Source organism: Oenanthe melanoleuca, chromosome 13 (assembly GCF_029582105.1).
Source record: "Oenanthe melanoleuca isolate GR-GAL-2019-014 chromosome 13, OMel1.0, whole genome shotgun sequence".
In the NCBI taxonomy this organism is placed as follows: Eukaryota; Metazoa; Chordata; class Aves; order Passeriformes; family Muscicapidae; genus Oenanthe; species Oenanthe melanoleuca.
The window spans coordinates 8,247,486-8,268,129 of record NC_079347.1 but is presented as its reverse complement, the minus strand read 5'-3'; the positions used below and the strand labels follow the sequence as shown (position 1 = coordinate 8,268,129).

Genomic DNA, 20,644 nt, shown 5'->3' with positions numbered 1-20,644 from the left:
CCAGCTGAATTCGGGGAATTTTAAGGGGTTGTTTTTTAAAGCATTTTTATAAAAACCCAAGAAGTCCAATTAGTAGAATTCAACTCATAGGAGTTTAAAAATTAATGACAACTTACCTTATGAAATATGGATCACTTGAGACTAAACTAGGAGCAGACATATGGTTTAAATTTTTTTTTTTTCCTTTAAACACTGGCATGGTGCTAAGGCCAGACAACTTTATTTTCCTGATGCATTATAACCAGCTGCAGATGTTTTAGATGTTATCACTTCTAAATGGGCTCTGACAAATATCTCCTGGAAGCCAGCAGCTCTAAATATTACATACACTATTCTGAGGAAATGTTGAAAATAAAGTTTTAGGAATTAAATGTTCAGTGTCTGAATGGAGAAAATTTACTTTCTGCCTTTCTCAGGGGGATTTGCTAGCTGAAAAAATTATTTTGTGAGACAGGCACAGATGTTAGTCAAGACACATGTGGAGACTGGAACAAATACTGCCACAGATGGTCTTGCATGGTGTTATTTACTGGCCCTCTACTGCTAATACTGGAAGGTGGACTCTTCAAAAGGTACCTTGACATATAACTAACTGCAATTTGTTATGCTGACCTGGAATTTGTAACAGGTGTACAGCTATTCAGCATAAAGGCAAAAAAAATATTGAAGTATTTATGAAAACATATGGAAATATGTTTAGTACATCATAAGCAGGGCATGGCCCTCTGCTACAGAAACCTTTGTGATGTTTCACTTAATCTGTTCAAGATTAAAGTAAATAGTTATAACTTAAGAATTGTTTGGTGCTTCATGTCTTTTCTGCATAGTTTTGAATCCTTTGAATCACCCAAAAGGACATTTTCACATACATATGGGATACAAAATGTTGCTTGCATATCAGATGTGTGGCTTTGTGGGGGGAGAGGGACTATAAGAATATTGACATGGGAATTGCATCTGATGTCCTTGACTTGCAAAATTCAGACAGCTTGATTCATCACTGCATAAACCATTCACATTCATTTTTCCATATGAGAGAGAGTGGGAAAATATCTGTTCTTTGCTGTAGACACTTCATTAATGTGTGATTCCATATGCAGCTCTGAGTTCTCAGGTCAGCACAGGAGAGGGAGGAGGTGTCCTGAGGGGACAGGCTGAGTGACTCAAGGCTGCAGGCTGAAACCTGGGTAGCAGAAATACCTCGTCAGGCAGGGATGTGCCAAACAGGCTCTACATCTGACAGGGCTTGTTCATATGTTAGCAGTTCACCAAGTGATGGTGGTCCTGATCTCTTGAAATTTTGTAGGGAGTCTTGCCAAAATCTTTATAGAGTTTTGAAGGAAAGTGGGGGTTACTGAGATGTTATTGATAGATTTTCCTTTTTAGTGTGTATGAGAGTTGTTTTGGTACAAAGATATTTCAGAACATGGTATGTACTTATTTTATATACAGAAGTTAATGATGAATCTAGTTTAGACCACACAGGGTGACCAAAGGGAATCTCCTTGCTCATCTGTGCTACCCCTAAAGAGCCTTGCTCCAGCTTTGGTCTGCTTTCAATATAAGTCAGCTTGTGTTCACTGGAATCCCTGGAGTCTGCCTGGCACTGGGGAGCATTTCCAAGAGCAGATTAGGGCTGGAAGTATCAATGGTAAGTGCTGGAGCAGGGACCTGCCTGCTTTGCTGGGAGGGACATGGCACAGTGCCCTGGGTGGGAGCCGAGCCCAGCAAATGCAGGTCTAATGATTTGGATTTTGCTTTTTCACATTAGTGTTTAAAACTGCTTAGATGTAATCCCCCCAGCAAATCTCTCCATGCTCTGGGATGGTGAACATTCACTGCTGCACGCTGATTTTTAAGTATGAACTGGTTACACTGAATTCTTGTGCAGCTGAACAAAGGCTCTCTCTGGTGCCTGGCAAAGAGAAGTTTTCATGTCTGATTCTGTTTGTACAGGAGCATAAAATGGGTCTTTGTATTGACATGCTAAACAAATGAAACATTCAGGCAGAGGTTTGGTTTGCCATTGCCAGTTGTGTGATGTCTCTGGAAAATCATAGAATGTGTGTATAAAATCCTTGGCAAGGAGGAGAACTTCTACTGAGTTCAGAGTCCAGAGCTACTGGTTGCATGTGATGAGTTGGACATTTTTTCTTGGCTCACAAATTGTTACTAAGAAAGTTTATGCATTGAAGGTTGATGTTCATAATATGAATCTTTGCCACAAAGAAGTTTCTTCCTCCAGTCACCCAGGATATTTCCACTATCTCTTTAGCTTGCTTTGGTTTCTTGCCATAATTTCATCAGAAAAAAATCTCAAAGATAGTAAAGTGCCCCTCAGCTGCAGCTATGTCTGAACATACTTAGGCTCAGAGGTCCTTTTTCTCTACTGTGTTGAGCCTGAATCCCTCACATTTCTGCTTAAAAGACAAGCCAGAGTTTATTTTCTGAAAAATCAGTCAAAAGCACTCAGTATTTTTATGCAGCTCTCAGAAGATTGATCTGAATGCTCTGAAATCCATAGAAGCTATGAACTTTGGCTTGCATCTTCTTAAAGAAAAGAAAATGATCCTACCTTTGATGGAATCTAGCAGAAACTTGGCTTCCATTTAACTTGAAGGAATTTGGGGTGGTTTCTCATCTCTGTGGTGTAAGTGGAATATCTTGGCTTGTTCGAGGCAACTGCTGCTTTTTTAAAATGCATTTAAAGGAATTTTGGAGGTTAAAGTATTTGATTTTCCCATGTCACTCATCATGTACTGTAATTTTTTCAGACTTTCCCCTTCTTGGAGGAAATGTTCAGCTTACTGCAGTGAGAGCTGCTGCAGAAAGTGTTCCAGAAGGTCAGGAGAGTTCTTACAGAGGACAGAGGATTAAGTGATGAAGGCTTTTATAACTATGTGAGCACTGGGTTGGTTTGGGTTTTTTTGGGTTTGTTTGTTTGTTTTATGCAATGGTCTTTCTGAAGCTTGTAAAGAAGATTAAACAGAACGGTGTTACTGTGGGGTTGCTGTTTAATCAGGCTCTTCTTTGGCTGTCCCTGAGATTAAAATGTTAACACAGGCTTGATGCAGTTCCAGAAACTAGAGCAAGTGCCTGTTGGAAGTTTTATAGAGGGAAGGTGGCTTAAATTGCAGCAACTAATTAGATTCAACTGTTTGGAGATGTTAAAATAGGTGTACTAAGCAGACAAAAATGTGTGGAATTTCCCACTTACTAATAATTATTTATTGATTCCTTTAAGGCTGGCACTGAGGTTTTCTTTCTTTTTTGACAGAGGCAACTTTCTGCTTTAAAAAGTTTTTTAACCTCTTTGGTTTACTAAGCCTGAAAGTTAGGAGGAGGTCGAGATTGATACATGTTCATGTATGAGGAAGTATGAAAGTGTGAATTTGACTTTTGGAGTGGTAGAGATGGCAGGAAGAATCTTAAATTGATTGCCTGAGGTGTGCTCTGCTGCCTGAAAAATAAGGATCCAGTAACCAGGGCCTGTTAAGGAGGACTTTGACAGGGATTGTCTTTGGTAATAGAGGCAATTTGATGATCTTGTCCCCTTTTTCCAGTTTACTTTTCCCTGCACTGCACTGGTATGGCCCTGGATGAGGACTTGCTGCAACCAGATCAATGAGAGAAGCTGGATTTGAGACAAGAAAAAAAGCCTTTAAACTGAGCTGTGCTTCCCAAGATGATGAGTGTAGAAAAGCAGTGTAATTCAGTAAACTGGTTTTGCTCAGCTGTGTAGAGCAACAAGACTGTTGGTCTCACCTCTTCAAAGAATTTGCAAGGATTTACTTCAGACCATGGACAAAAGTGTCAGGATTTATCAATCTAAGATTAGTTTTACTTGAAAGTACAGAGCAGCCTTGATTTTTGTTTTGTTATGCAAATTGGAAACTAATTCCACTAAATTGCATGTACTAAGAATCTTACTTTTTACTTTTTGGCAAGATTGACATCTTGTCATTACAATAAGTGTTATGGCCCTCCCCCCGTTAATGTAATTTGTGAAAATCCACTCCTACGTAGGTTATTCTGAGCAGCTGTCCTAAATGGGATTACTGAAACATAGACATTTATCTGAGCTTTTTGCTTTTATTATTCATAATAGCCAACTGCTCTGGCTTAGGCTTTTTGGGATGATGAACTTGTCTTGCCTCTTTGCACAGTGGTAAATTTGTGGAAATAAATAAATATTTCCTAATCTGGGAACGTCATGTAGACACTTAAATCTCCAAGTCTCTGCTTACTTCAAGTTTCAAAAGCTGTTCTTAGAAATAAAAAAAGACTAGTTCACTTTGTTTGGCCTCTGGAGTGTTTTGTAACATGAGGCATGGGAAAATAGGTCTGGTTGAAGTCATCTGTGAAGAAGTGCTGAGATAGAAGTGGCACTTCTCTCCGAGGTAGATACTGAGGAGGGGTGAAAGGATTTCCTTGCTCTGTCTGCGTGGTGAAGTGAATTTAGATGCATCTGAAAGACCACTCTGGTTGGTGACTTGCTGTGAAATATCAAGAATGACTTTTAGTATGTGGTAGTTATGAATTATGAAGTGATTTGGGTCCACATTTAGTGTGCATCTCTTAATAGCATAAAATTATTCAAAGATGACTTGTTTCCATGCATTAAGTGTCTGGCATATTTATGATTCTCTTGCCTTTCTAGCAAAAGGTGGTAACTTCCACATCTAACATTTAGCTTGTGTTTTGGGAAGGCAGTTGCTTTTCCTTTTATTTTCTTCTTTTCATATTACCTTAAAAAATGCAGTTTGTCTCCCAGTGATCTTGCATGTACTGGCACCCAAAACTGGCACTGTATGTAATGGATTTGAGATTCAGTCTAATGTTCTTGGGCAAAAACACTTTCCATATAGCATCATGTTTCACGATCTCATGGGGAGAGACTTCACAGGATTAGGTGTGGTTGCCTGTGGTTTGGGCTAAATAATCTGCCTGCTTATTACTGGTGTATAACCAGTGTGGTGCTTTTTTCCCCTGAAGCTTGACAACCACCCTTCCTGCTGTAGTTCCACCTTTACTTAAAAAGCCATCTTTCTTACCACAGCCTGCCTCATCCATGAATCCTTACCCTGAGAGCAGCACTGCAGAGGGGATGTTTTCCACAAGAGGTTAGTTGATTAAATGCTATGACAAATTATTACAGCTACTTGAAAGCAGTTGCTGCTGTCTTTAATTTTACAGTGTCAAGTTACTCTGTCTTACTTAAGTGCCAGCACTCTCCAGCTGCCATTGTACATGGCTCACCTGTAAACATGCCCTCTTCTCTGGGAGGGGAGAACAGATGTTTCTGCCTCCAAAAGATGCTGCAGGAGATGGTCAGCAGGCTGTCAGAAGCAATCTTTATGGGCAGGCTGGTCTTTCACAAGGAGATGTGTTTACAGAGCATGAAATGAACATTTTTGCACAGAGGCAAATAATTGCTTACAACGGAGACTTTAGCAGCAGATTTGAAGCTTGAATGATCATTAGTAAGGTCAGCTGGAGCACACACAGTGTCCATCTCCTGAGCAAAGTCATTCAGGACTTTTTAGCTGTTCTTTTGTGCTGAGGGGTTTTAAGATGTTGTAATGTTCACGCCATGAGCTTGTCAGTTTTGATAAAAACTTGTGATAGGCTGTGTTGTTACATCTGTATATGCAGTATAGCTTCTTCAAAATCATTCTTGAATGGAAAACTATTTTTTGACTTGCAAAGAAGAAGAGAGGAAGGAACCCCCATGCCCATTACATCAGTCTTGAATTGTTATTTAATAGTATTTCAGCATTGGCAGGGTTTTTAGGATTCTCTGCATGAAGTGTGTGTGAAACAGGCTGTTGTCACAAGCAAAAGGGATCTCTGTGAAAGCTTTCTGTGGTCAGGAGGTGGGTCTGAAGGGCAACAGCTCTCAGGCAGTGTTGGCTGCCCCAAAATGCTCTGGTTAATGCTCTCACTCCTCAGGGCAGAGATCTTTTTTGGCAGTAATGAAAAATGGTTTCTGAAGAATGGCTATTGGCAAAATTAACCAGATTGATTCTTCACTTATGACACAGATCAAGACTTGAACTTGAGCCTTCTATGGTAATAAGACCAGTTCATCATCACTAATTGCATCTCTTTGTTCCCAGCAGTTTCTTCAGCCTCCTTACTCTCCTCCAAGGTCACTTCCTCATTCAACAGATGTGCAAGTGTGACAGAGCATTTAAAAACCATAGAGCTTGAAGGAGATGAAGTTTTTGTTAAAGCAGTTCTGTTTGATTGCACTTCACCACGTCACAGAATTCAGGAATTCTGATGTTAACTGTGAGTGCAGCCAAACCTCAGAGCAGAGGGAGCCTCTCCTCTCTGCACACCACAGTTGGAAATGCTTAAGGCTTGGAGTGCTCCATTTCCAAAACATCTGTGCTGCTTCAGGGAGGGAAGAAATTGTCAGTGTCACAAAGGCTGTTCTGAAAACCTCTTTAAAATGCTGTGTGTTACACCCATGATCTTCCCATTGCTTTTCTGTAGAACATCATTTTCCAGAGGGCAGTGGTCCTTCTTCCTTCACTCACATTGTGCAGAACAGCATTAACCATAACCCCTTTCAGCAGAGTTATCCTTCTTTCTGCTGAAAGCCAGTGAACATGGCTCTTTAAAAAAATGTCTGAGCATTGCCTGAATACTCCCAGAACAACTGTCCTTGAGTCCAGGGAACACACAAAATCTAGGATACAAGTTGTGTCTCACTCCCTGTTCCCATTAAAAGGAGGCTTTAAAATAGTTTATGCTACTCTGTACAAGGCTGAACAGAGATTCACCTTCAAAATTCCTCCAAAGAGGTGAAGTGGAGCTCCCAGTGTGAGCTGAGCAGCCAGCACTGTTTTGCCAGTGCTGTTTTTGCCATGAGGTGTTACACCATAAATTTTCAGAGGACTCGAGAGAGATGAGCACACAATGAATTAGTCAGGCGCTCTCTAACACGACCTGCTAATAGCCTGCCCTCTCTGAAACGGTCCCAGCAGTGGGGGCTTCATTCTTTTTCCCTGCTTAATGAGACTAGGTTGAGAACAAACACCTAAGCAAATCTGAGGAGTTTGTAGCTGTCATTCTCTGCTGCATCTCATGTATAACCATGCATTTTATTTCTTTATTGATTTTCCCCTGTTTTTGTCAATGCTTAAGCAGTATTCTTTCAATATGAAGTAAGATTCATAAAAATACCAGATATAATGCATTTGAGTCAAATTGGGTGCTACTTTATTCTGTATGAGAAACTACAAAAACTGTATTTTAGAGAATGTCCTGCTGTACTGCAATTTTTCTAAGTCCCACAGAGCTTCATTATAGCGAGGTCAGACTATGCCGTAGAGAAGAGAATTTATATTTTATCATAGGGCTAACTTCTACGCTCTTGTAATGACCCTGAAGGACAGTAAATGCTCTAAATAATTCAGCTTCTTTGGAATTTAGTTCTGCTGTGCTATAGGAGCTAGAATAGATCTAGGAAAATAGGAAATATTGTGGTATATTTTAATGTGAAGCCTAAAGGATGCTTGTGAGGATATTTGGCTGCTATAACCCTATCCAGGAAGTGGACACTGAAAATTTCAGGAATTCAGTGTTTTCTCAAGGGAAAGATCTCTCTTAAGATCCTTGTGGTGAAATGAAACCCCTCAAAGTCTAATTGCCTCTTGGCCCAGGATGAACTATATTAATTTCTTACATAGTTGAAAAGTCTCTTTCATAATTTCATGTCTTGGCCTTTTCTTCTTTACAGCAGTGTGGAAAAGAGTGAGGGCTATTTGTAATGCATGCCCTTCCTTTTCTGCCCAGTCATCTCTGCCCTCATCAGCATCCATTATTTTGCATTTTTCTGCATGTGATGTTTTTGTAAATATCTCAGGATGAAATTAGTTTTTTTCAAAGAGCAGGACAGAGTTCCATACATTCATGATGATAGAACAGCTGCTGAACAGCTGCTTAAAAAATCATTGAAGTCTCACATTTGTACAGCTAATGTCTTCTTTACCCTTCGAACAGTATCCTGAATTTTTGATGCTTTTTTCTGTGGCCAGGACTGCTTTTGAATTTTAATCCTCTTCTCCAGTTAGCGACATCAGCAGATTTAACAAGCCTGTTTCCCATTCCAGTATTGAAATCGATAGATAATTTTACAGGGTCTAGAAAGATTCTGGCAAAGATTGCTCTGACACATGATCTGAATGTTTGCATCAGAATGTGTAAGTTTTGATTAGATTAGAGTGAATTCCAGTTTGGATATTAACAATAACAAGACTCAGTATGCTCAGTTTTACCTCCCTGAGTGACACCTCTCCCTTCTCTCCTGTCTGCCTGGTTGTTATGTGTTCCAAAAAGAAGCTGCTTGTTTCTTCCTTTTTAATCCTGACACTGCTGTAGTTAGCAGCAGTTTGTCACTTTTAAGATGACATCCAAAAGTGATTTGTCACCTTTTAGACATATACAATGTTTTGGTGTCTGCATCCCCAGCCCTGCTCTTCCTCAATTTCCCAGAAGTGTTCAGCATCTTTCAGTTATTGGAAATATTATCTGCCTTCCACAGGCAGCCTAACACTGTCAACCAGCTTCTTCCCAGACTCAACTGATTTGTTTTTTTAGCCTCTATTTTCCCCTGTTGCACCCATACCAGGCTCAGTGGTCACTGGGCATCATTTCTAGAAGGGACCAGTGGTACCCACACAGGAGGATTAGCTGATTCTTTCCTGGCCTTGGATCAGCCTCACCTCACCCCAGGGTGCAGGAATGGACAGGTAACTCCTGGTCTGGCATAAAGATGTGTGACATTCACAATTTCATGTGTTTGAAAGGATGGAGTGAAGCCTGGTGAGCAGCTTGCTTGGGAGAGGAGTATTAAACTTGGGAAGTGTGATGAGATGATGCACATACTGTACCCAGGAGCAGGAGTGCTGCAGGGAGCTCTGCCAGTGCTTTCCCTGTGGAGGGAGGAGTGGGGAAAGGGTGCCAGACACTCTCCCTTGCTGGGTACATGTGCTTGGCACCTCAGCTTTAAACTGTTCAGAAACCTCTAAACATTACTGTAAATGCAAGTTATTTATCCATGGGATAACCTTCCCTGAGTGGTTCCTGGTGGGTTTTTTAGTCCATAATTGTGTGATACGTGTGTTCTCTGAGTCATTTTGGCCACCCATCAGTGGTGACCTGGTCTCCTAGAAGAGGTAGGCAACTGAATTTGGGATTTTTGTGCAGTAGCTCTGATTTTTGAGAATTTGGGATTTTTGTGAGGAACAGTTAAATAGCTCCTTGGGAAGAAGAGCCCTGTTAAATGTTGCTTTTTAGTGCTGATGATTTCAGTTTAATATAATACTGTCAAGAAGTATCAAATTTGCCAGGAAGGAATTTGGTAAGGAATTCACTTTAAAATCTTTAAACAGCTAAAAGGGAAATAGGGGCATTCTGTTGATGAAAGCTAGAAAATTGTGGTTTTGCTGCTAAGAAAAAGCTGTGCTGAGACTGATGCTGTTGGTGGGAAACAGGCAAACAAAAACAAACCTGTTTTGGAGCACCACCTGAAGTAATAGTAAAAGTATATTGTAAAGAATGATTTTGATTTTTCTTTTTTCCTAAACTAAAGCTGTCAGAGTGGTTGTTGATTTCCCAGTGTCTGCAAGGCAAGTGAGCATTGTCAGCATTGAAGGTACTGCCTGGTCTGTGGAAAATAAAACAGAAAAATGCTCGTGGTTCTTTTTGCTTTGTTGGAGTTAGCAGGAACTATTTGGTTCAAGATGCATGTAAGTATTATGTAGGCAGACTAATTGTTCCTGGTAGCAGGAGATAAATGGGGCAAGAGTGCACTCTGAAATATCTATAGGCTTCTTGATGGCTTAAGTTGTCTCTAAAATTCATTTGGCTGAGTATTTATTGTGTCACCTGTCTGCATTTCCAGGCACAGTTTAGGGTTAAGCATCAATCATCTGATCTGGGTCTGCTGAGCCAGGTGAGCTGGCAGAGCGTGTCTGGGGATCTCTCCCTGTGTTGGTGGATGCTGTTCATAGATGTTCTGACATCCTCTGCTTTTGGGTCTGACTTTTCCACAGATGACAGTCAGATATCTGGCTGGAGATACTTCAGTAATTTTATGTGTAACTCCTAGTGATGGCTGAAAGCTCAAGAAAAAAAACCTAAAATACAGATTTTTTTATTTTTTTTTTCCCTAGTAGCTTTCAAAATTCAGGGAAGAAACAGTTTCTAAGCATGGTATGCAACTTGCTGTGGGAAGCACTGTGCTGACATAAAACACATTCTCAGTACCTGGCACACAACAAAGTGGCAGCTACAGTTCTTATTCCAGTTTTTGAGTCATATCTGTCACGTAGGCTTTGTATGTATGGATTGAGTATATTTTTCCATAGCACTAAATGCTGGATCTTTTTTTACCTTTTTGGAGATTTCAGAGGAGCAGTATTAACCTTTCAGAAGCCACTGAACTGTGCTTGCTGACAAATCTTTGCCCCTCACCAGGCATCAAACCTTCCATAACGTGCCCTTGAATTTTGTTTGTGTAAGTTTGGCAGCAGCCCAATTTCCATGAGGAAAGGTAAATATCTGATCTACACTGTCAGCTGTTGCAGACTGCAGCAGCTCTGTCAGGCTTATGGATGCCTTATGCTGTTCTGCCTGCTTTTTTGGGCAAAATCCTGAGCATTTCTGTTTACTATTATGAACTGTAACTGTTGGCAAGCTTTCAAACTGCCTGGCTCATCTTACCTCAGAAAACATGTTCTAGTGCAGCCTTTATCACAAAGTGCAGGGTGTCCTGGTAGTATACTTTGCACATTGGTAAGCCCCAAAATTAAGTGTTTTTCTCTTGGAATGTCTGTCTCTGTGGAAAGTACTTAGAATTCTTCCTTTGCATGTCTAGCAGGAAGATTTTGTCCTGTCCTTGCTTCAAAGATTATTGGAGCATTAGCAGCCTTATCTTTTATTTATCATTTGATTTCCATTTTTGTACCAGTTATGCCAGTTTATACCAGGACTTATACCAGGGTTTCCCAAGGACCTAGTACCCAATGAGGTGGATTCCACTGAATGAAAGGCACAAATTGCCATGTTTTATCATTCAGATAGTTATACATGCTGTGCATTTTTTCTTGTAAACTGAACCAAGTCAAATTTGCAGTCACACATTTGCCAGGTCCACCTACATGCAGCATCACCTTAGTTGTCATCTTGTATTGGTTGAGTGCTGGGAATTTCACCTCTGTGTAGTATTTCTGTGCTGAAGATATTCAGGATGCTCATCATGATGTATTTGTAATGGGATTTCTGCTAATATTATACAGGGTTTGCTTCTATGCTTGTGTATAGAATATTTGGAAGTTGTGTTCATCTGAGCAGTCCTTGATTGGCTTAACATTCCTATAATCTGATCTGGAGTTTATAGCTCGAGTACAGGGAATTCACCAAGATGATGGAATTAATAGGTTTTGTGTCCTGCATTTTTATTAAATCTTAATACAGATTATTCAACTATTTTTGCATATGCAACATAATCTGTAAGTCTTACTGGAAAGTCAGATTTCAGAAACAGTGCTCCAAAGTTTGCCCTTGTAGGAAGCCACTGCACCTTGTGGGCTGTTCAGTTGAGTTAAATGGAGTGTGGGTACCTGCCAGGTTCTGCTTCAAATGGTCACTTCTCAAACTGATCCCCAAGCCAGCTTGCTGTCTCCTTCAGTGAACTAAGGCTGTATTTAAGACAGCCATAGATAGTACTAGATTCTGTGGAAAACAAAGTGCATCTCTCTGGATTTCCAGCCTGTAGCCTCTGCCAGGAGTTGCAGTCCAAAAGCAACTCTAGGACATGTGATAAAACACTAAATGTACCCTGGTTCCTTGGGAGAGCTCATCTAGTTTTATGTTTCCAGCAAGCTGTAAAGCAGAAAGGGAAGGTGGGAGGGGTGGGAAGTCTAATCTTATTTGGAATGGCAGTTCAGAGATTACTTCTGTCTGCATATTCATTTTGTGTGTTTGTTGTCCAAGCCCCTCCTGGCTCTTGTACCTCAGGCAAGGTGAGCAGTGGATTGTCTCCATCCCAACCAGAGGCTAGCACAGGGCATGATGTATTCTTTGGGAATTTTATAGGGTGTTGCTGTATCTTAGAGCAAGGTTAAAGAAATGTTCTTATTGCTTGAGGGAAAAACAAGGTGGTTTACCCCAGCTAAATGCCTGCAGGAGCTTATTCCACAGTGTTCAGCAGATTCCTGAGACAGGCTCAGTGTGGGAGGTGGAGCAGTTCTGTAGATGGAAAGGGCTGTAAATGTTTTAGTGAACAGAAAAGATGAGAAAGCTATTGTGGGCAAATGAATTCTAAAACTAGGCCAGCTGGGGTTTTAAGAGCTGAAAGGGAAGTCTGAGACTGAAACTGCTGTGCTATCACAAGATGTGCTTAAATTCAGGGAGGAACTCGCTGCTCAGTGCTCTCTGCTGACCTTGGAAGTGCTGTGCCTCTGCAGACCTGGGCTGAATTAGTCAAACAGTAAGTTCAGAACAGCAGACCTCACAAAACTATAGTATTATATCTAAAGGTAAGCAAAGAACAAATGTGAGGTGTTTGGCAGAGATAGATGACTCAGCTGGATGTCATATCACTGTGCTTAGCTGATGTCTGCAGACTTTAATCCACCAATGATCCAGGACTTTTTGCAAGATGAATTTTTTTTTTTTTTTTGTGCTAAGAGGTTTTCAGCAACTGATGTTGAATAAAATTTGTTAACTGAAGGAATTTAAAGTGGGGGGGAGTTTCAGTTCAAACAAGTGCTGTTCTAGCACTGGGTACAAAAAGCATACTGCATTAAAAACCAGCTAAAAGCAGCAAGCTGTCCCATCCAGCGAGGATCTGGCATTCTGCAAGGAACACATTCTTTAATAACTCCACAGCTCCCAGATGTCCCTGGGCATTCTGCACAAAAGGCTCTGCTTTGTGCCTGCCTGCACTGATCCCTTCAGCTGGTTCTGGTGCAGCTGTGGTTTCATTCTCTGACACAGGGTAAGGACTGACCCAGCAGTGCCCGCAGTGATCTGGGGCTCTACTGCTGAAGTAATCACACGGGATATTTCCATACTTCAAAGCCTGGCCTCCTCAAAAACAAAGCAGAAATCTGATTTCAGTGTTACAGGTGGGAAAGGAAATGATGGATAGCATTCTGTATGAAAAGTTCAGGTGTGGTTCAAACCTGATGCTTGGGTGTGAGTCCCAACAAGCTGTGAAGATGTGAAGATGAACTTGGCTTTTCTGTCTTTGAAAGCACTTAAAAAATTCTGCATGATGTGGTGCCATTTAGTGCTGTGTTGCCTTTTAATAGTTCCTGAAATGTTGAATGTATGGATTATGTTAATGTACCTTTTAAATTTTTTATGGGCTGAAATAGCTTCAAAAATTAACCTTTTGAAAACACTTGGGTAGATCACACAACAGGCTTTTAGCAGCCTTTTCTTCCAGTAGTATGCTTCCTCCTGTTCCAGTAAATGAGGGGCTTTGATTGACTGAGGTTATGCTCAGCTTCCTGACCCAGGAGCAGCTTCCAGCTGATGTTAGTGATATTTTTATTTTTCATTAGCTCATCTGGAAGTCTCAGCTGTTTTTCTGCCAGTAAAAAGGATGGAGTCTGTTTGTGCTGCGTGAATGCTGCACCAGTTTGTTGTTCAACACTTGCTAACAGAGCTCTGACAAACCAAAAAGAGAATTGCATTTCTTCATGGTACATATAAATAGATAGCAAATGTTGTTATATTTAGGAAAGGGTTACTTACATTTAGCATGGATGGCCCCACGATGAGTAAAACCTGAGTTTGCTGCAGTGAGAGGGAGGATTCTTCCTGTTTTCTGCTAGACCTGGCTTCCCTCACATTTTGTTTCCTGAAACACCTCAGGTACTGAAGGTTTTGGAAGAATAGAAAAAATCTACCTATAGATGTTTTCTTTTTCTGCTCTGCCATGTCACAGAATATGACAACTGGGTTGTTCCCAAGTGTGTGCTTTGGAGTGTTCCACCGAGTTCACCTCAGGCTGCAAGTTCCTTTAATAAATAGAGGAATGGTCCCTACTTGCTGCTTTCCCTTTCCCTGTTGTTTTTCTTGAATTGTTTTGGCATCTTCGACATCTTGTTGTAGGATATAAGTGCAAGATAGACTTGCTGAGGTGCTGGGATAAATGAAGAGGTCTGGAGTGAAGCAGATGCCCTGTTTGACACTGTCTCCAAAAATCATGGGTCTGATTCTAGCTCCTTGGTTTGAAAGAAAACCATAAATCAGGAAAACCAATGTTTAAAGAGGGTTTGAGATCTGTACAGCATTATGGTTAACATATATGCTTCAGCAAATCTCTTTGCCTCGTGGAGAAAACTCTTGGCTTATGTCTCCATCCACACTTTTTTTTTTTTTTCTTTTGGCTGCAGCCAGGCACACTAAATAGTGATTAAACAAAAAATTAAAATTCCATTTTTGTGCATTTGGCGTTTGAACGCTGATCAATTGCTTTGGCGGCGTGTTAAGTAATAGTGTGGTAGACAACAGAAGGGGCTTATTTACAGCAATCTGTCTAAATACATTTTCAATGTATTGCTTAATATGCCTTTCTACTTTAGTTCATTTTCAGTTTTTAAAAAATGAAGGCTGGAAACAGGCAGGAGAACAGTTTAAGAGATTGCTGGAGAAGTAATCACTCCTTCGTGGTAAACAACTTCCAGTTCTTAAGGAAAAGAAAATGTGCTCGAGCTGAAATAGAACTTAAGGGCTTGTTGGAGGAGTTAATGGATGGAATTCAATGGCTGGTGCACTTACATAGCCTGACTAGATGATCATAATGAAGCCTTCATGCTTTAAAATGTGCTTTTTACATGTTGTTTACAATTGACCATTTAAAAAAACAGCCATATTTTTGCAAAATGGGAAGCTAATGCAGAGCTGAAGTGAAAATTGCTGACCTCTTTTGTAGGGATAGAAATCCATGTCCATAATGTGAATTTACCCTAACCATGCAGAATTGACAGCTCCAATGTTCAAACAATGGTCACTGCATTCCACAGATAAAATGCACATGGGGGGATATGGTGCAGGGTTTGGACAAAAAATGTTCTACCTCCTGCTGTGCAGTTAGAATTAATGAGAAATTAGGATGAGAGTAGAAATTGAGATGAAATACAGCTCTCCATAAATGAGATGCTTGTTTAAGATTTAAAGCAAAAGTCAGTCCTAGGAAACTTGCTGTGTTTTGCAGATTGCTCTGATATCACAGTCTAGAGCATTTGTTGAAGGAGTATCATCAAGTTATGTAATTTGCATAATTGAGTCAAATCCCATGCACCATCCCTGAAGGAAACTAAAAAAAGCAACATTCTGGTCCCTGTATGCTGTGTCTGGATTTCTAGAGCTCAGACATCTTTTACAGAGAGGGGGTTGGAGGGGGAAACATCAAAGAAGGAAAAGAGCTTCCAAAATCACATCAATGTCAACAACCTGCCCATTTTCCCAGGGAGAGGGACTTTGAGGACATATGGTGGCATCGTGCCTGCAACCTTACACACAGCTCTGCTGATAGTGATGGCATGAGATAAGAACTGCAGTTGAGGAGGGGGAAGGCAAATGTTTCATGGTTCACACTGGCTTTTTTTGGTGGTCTGCTGAAATTAGGTTGGTGTTGCAAGTGTGGTTCTTAACCAGAAATACGATGCTGATCAGGCTGCTGCTGCTGCACCTTCCCTCCAGGGCTGTGTGGATGGTGAGGGCTGGCAAGGTCACCGAGGCAAAGACACTGATACTCCTTTCCTAGCACTGAAAGTCACTTCAAAATTAATGTTTACACACTGTTGACAGCACACATCAGTGACTCACATCAGACTTTTGAGTTAGGGTGTTTTAACAGCGACCTGCAAAACCACTGTAAGCGGTGTATGTTTGCTTGCAAGGGATACAGTAAGAAATATTCTAACCTCTTAACATTTACCCAAGCTGAATTAAATGTATTGGAGGACTCCAGAGTTGGATGAACTAAGGTAACTTCTCTGCCCAAGACCAAAAGCAGCTCCAGAATGCAGCATGTCTGCCATGACCTGGAACTGCATCTGCCGTTCAGGATTCTAAAAACCACTTCGGGTTTATGTTGATCCAACAGAGGTTCATGTTCTGCTTGTCCTGTGTGAGTCTCTTTGGTGTTTTGGCAGAAACACCATGAGCACTGCAGGCAGAGGGGCTGATAATGACTCACCCTGCACAGTCCTCATTTCATTTTGTCAATGGCAGCATGAAGAGGTGTTGATCCTTGTAAGTCTCCAAGACTGAGAGCTGTACAGAGCCAGTTCCCAGGACTTCAGGATCAATAACTCTTACTCTGTGTACCTCTGAAGTCCCACACTGCAGTTCAGAGAGGTCTGAATAACTGATGTGTGTGCTTCATAGTTTTCCCTCTTGCTTAATTTAAAGTTTACAAATAACTGACATGTGTGGCCCTGACAGGGTTAGCTTAACCCCACTCAGAGATGCTTTTGTGTGTAAATTTATCTGGGACTGAGAGAAATACATCTGTGTGCTTGACTTTCTACTGTCCATCTGCCTGATGGGTGCTGTGTGTAGTGCAGTGGCTGTCTCTGTGATTTTTTTGTTTTTCTTTTTTTGTTTTCCTTTATTTTAACAGCCCTGGAGGATGTGCTGCTGCCTGCTTTCCCTCTATCTCAGGGTTTAAATTGCTTGCATTAGGTTGTTGCTTGCTCTGAGGATGTTTACATGCACATTGCTGACCCCTCTGAAGAATGGCTTGAAGCTGTGCAGAAAATTTACTTCCCTGTACACATTATCCTGCACTGAGCACACAAACACAAGGATTGCTCCAGCCCACAGCCTGGGGGTGCATATGCTGAGCAGGGATGGCTGCAGGTGCTCTTTAATGGCTTTTAGGCTGCTGCTGTGGTGGCACTGCTGTGTAATGGTGAGAGGTGCCCCTGCTGAGCCAGCCCAGTGGTGTGGCTTCCCTCAGAGGCTTCTGGAGGTGCTGGTGAATCCTTTGGGGTGTATTTGAAATGTCTCTCCCGTCTCTGGAGCTGTGGAGGACAGCTGCAGATCCATCCCATGTGTGGATTTCAGAAGGAGTGAGTCCTGGTTGTATCCCAGCTGGCAGCTCAGCCCCACGCAGCCACCCACGGTGGGGGTGAGAACTGGCACAGGAGAAGTGAGAAAACTCATGAGTTGAGATAAAGAGTTTAAAAAGTAAAGCAAAAACCCCACAAAGCAAAACAAACCAGGGAATCCATTCCCTGCTTACCATGAGCAGGCAGGTGTTCAGCCTTCCCCAGGAAAGCAGTGAGATAATTGTCACCACTCCAAAAAAAACTCTGCTTCCTCCTCCTTCCCCAGCTTTATGTACTGAGCATGACACCACATGGTGTGGGATGTCCCTGGGTCAGCTGTCCTGGCTGTGTCCCCTCCCAGCTTCCCATGCACTGCCACCTTCCTCTCTGAAGGCTCTTTGGGTAAGCCCTGTCCAGCAGCAATAAAAACGTCCCTGTTTTACCAACACTTTCCAGCATGAAGCCAAGTCACAGCCCCATAGCAGCTCCAGTGAAGAGAATTAACTCTACCCCAGCTAAACCCAGCACAGAGAGCAGTCCCCATGGGCACCTGCAGCAGTGGACAGATGCTTTCTAAGGGATGTGTTCAGAGGGAAGGGAGGGGCCTCTGCAATTCTAGTTTAAGTTGCCCAATTCCCAGAAAGAGATGGAATTTAAATGCTATTAGCAATGCTCTGTTAGACAAATTAGATGTCTCTTTGCTGGTGGGTCTCAGTTTACCTCTTTTTCTCCAGGTTGCCTGAATTCCCTGCACACTTTTACAGGTTTGACTTGGGGTGCTGGGCTCCCACAAGTGCAGTGGTTTTGTGAGGTTCAGAGTTGAATGTGTGTTCTTCCTGCTGGGTCTAGTCCCTGGACACTCTGGCCATGCTCTCCTCTGCAGTGCTGGGTGGGGTCTCCGGAGCATTTAAGGGATTTTCACATGTTTAATCCCAGCAAATGGCAGGAGGGATAGTGGCATTGTCAGTGATTCTCCTGGTGTGTGCTTTCAGTCCAGAACACTATAAACAAGAGACAAAAGAGACCTAAAATACAGAGATTTCAGCTTTGCCAGTTGTTCCTGTGCCCATTATGGTACTTGTGCAGAAGGCTGGTGCTCAGAAAGTTGGCAAAACTCTCCTGGCAACGAGGTGCTCTGATCTGTGAGAGCTTTCCAGGACTTTTCCTGGCAGAGGAGTATCCTGGAGAGGAGACTGGTCAGTGAGCTGGCCTGGCAAAGAATTGTTCTTGCAAAATTAGAGGCAGAAATTTCACAGGATGGTAGTGTGGTCTAGTGTGGTTTATTTAGTGGGAATGGTTAGAAGTGACCAGGTAGGAATTCACAGAACAGCGGTGTTTAAGGGACAGCTGGAAAACCGCAAGGCAGGTTAAGCAAATCAGTTTGGTGTTTATGTTTGGTGGGTTCAGGTGAGCCCTTTCCATGACAGGAGTGTGTGGTTTTTTCACCAGCTCAGCTGCTCTGGGGCTGCACTTGCCTTCTCCTGCATGATGTGAATCAATAAGGCTTTTGCAGTGCCTCTCATGATCCTTTTTCCTTCAGCAAATGCGAGTCTCCATCCTGTGCAGTCAGAGGTGAGCTGGAGACATTGGATTCCTGGGTATCTTCATTTGCTGACTTGTTTTCAAAGCACCTGTGGTTTTTGAATTTCAGGAACAACATAGTGAAATAGAATCTCTAAATGCATTCAGCAGCAAGAGTCTTAATAAACGACCTTTTAAATCTTACTTTGATTTTATTCAGGTGTGGTAGCATCTCATTAATAATGATCCTGCAATAGGTCTCCCATTACATCCTATTTAATTAACAAAAAGGCTGTAAGATGTATTGGATGTTTTCAAAATGAAAATGGGGGTTTTTAATAGATTCTCTGATTAAGAAATACTGTTCTGCATACATGATGGTGCCCTGGAAAAATATCATTTAACAGACTCAGATAAAGTTCTGAGACAAGCAAAACTCAATTCCCCCCTCACCCCTTTCAGGCTAAAAGCCATTTGCTTGTGATGATCTTGCCTTAAGGGAGATGTTTAATTTCCTCTTACAGGAAGGAGAGGCTGCTGAGGAAAGGTTTCATTTGTTGTGTGTTTATTATATATCCAGTTTTTTGTTTAAAAGGCATCCTATGTGAGGCAAAAGAAAGACCCTTACTTTGCTGATGGACAAAGGAAAAAAGACTGGCATAACAAAGAAGCCATAAGGAGGGACTCTGAGCGTGTAGGTATGTAAAATTGCTATGAAAATGTTTTAATACAGATTGTAACTTTGATTTTATTTGGTAGGCTGAGTGTAGAACAACATGTTCAACTTTAGGGTCAAAGTGATGTTCTTGACATGATGCAGCATTAAAGCCAATTCATCTGTTAATCTTTTAGCTGTGTTAATCCCAATTAAATTCCTTTTTCCTCAACAATAACTATTTTGAGGTGCAAATGTATAATTTAAATCTTGGTGTTTTTATGGCATATGGGAAATTGATTTTTAAAAACTTACTCCCCCCAAAAAAAAAGTGTGCATGTACCTCTCCCAAAAATGGGAGATCCAGGAAGGAAGAATATGAAAAACGTTCTGGACTATAACATTCATACAAGCCCATTCTGTAATTCTGGGGTTTGTCTTGCATTACAAATAAGGCACATTTTGAATGTCACAGCTTTACACTGATGTGTTTGCAAGGGCTCTGCCCCTCAGTGCAAGAGCACAAATCCATCTGTGCTGAGAATTCCAACAGTGCTGAGATATTCAAACCGCATGGATTCTTCCCACTGTGAAACAAAAGCCATTCTGTAGATCCTCCACAGCATTGCCAAAATCCCTTCTGCTTCTGGTCTTAGAAGGAAGAGTTTTACCTTTGATTTGCACAGCTGAATGGTTTGTAGCAGAATTGCTTATCAGATAAAATTGTTAAATTGACGTGGTTGACCCGGTGCTAAATGTGACACAGAGCACAGAACTAATAAAGTAATGTTCAAAGACTATAAGATTCTTTTTTTTTTTTTTTTTTTTTTCTGCTATATGGATTGGTTTCTGGCCTGTTAAGCCCTAATTAGCAGCAATGATCTGTATTTACTTTCTGCCTATCCACAGGAAATGGAGAACAGGGAAAACCTTACCCAATGACTGACGCAGAGCGAGTGGACCAGGCGTACAGGGAAAATGGCTTTAATATCTTTGTGAGTGATAAAATTTCTCTGAATCGTTCCCTTCCAGACATCAGGCATCCAAAGTGAGTATACAGTTTGCATTTCTATGAGTGCAGGTTTGCAAGCCCTAAATTACCACCTCTACAGGAATGTGTTCTTTTTTTATTATGAACTCTTGTATCTTTGGTCATAAAAGACAGTCCATGCACAGCTGGGTCCTGGTATTTCCTTAATAAAGGACAGTGTGTAGTAATTTCAGTGGGAAATAGAAGAGATCAAATCTGGGGATAAAAAAAATCATTTTTTGATTTCAATTGGCTTAAAATTGCCACAAACTTGCAACCCTGCTCAGAAGAAATCTTTAATGTAACCCAGAGGTTCCAGTTCTTATGTTGGCCACTAGCTGGAAATGACTC

General features: G+C 41.4%; 1 protein-coding gene across 2 annotated transcripts in view; it reads left to right on the top strand.

Annotated features, from left to right (window-relative positions):
- The window catches only part of GALNT10 (polypeptide N-acetylgalactosaminyltransferase 10), a 76,785-nt gene that overhangs the window by 17,929 nt on the left and 38,212 nt on the right, over positions 1-20,644 (top strand). Inside the window, exons 1-3 of one of the 2 annotated variants that reach the window (XM_056502607.1) lie at positions 9,646-9,761; positions 19,204-19,306; positions 20,173-20,311. In XM_056502607.1, the coding sequence (XP_056358582.1) occupies positions 9,702-9,761; positions 19,204-19,306; positions 20,173-20,311 (302 nt within the window). In that variant the 5' untranslated portion in view covers positions 9,646-9,701. Of the gene's footprint in view, positions 1-9,645; positions 9,762-19,203; positions 19,307-20,172; positions 20,312-20,644 lie in introns of those variants that run through there. The other variant, XM_056502606.1, reaches the window with a different exon arrangement.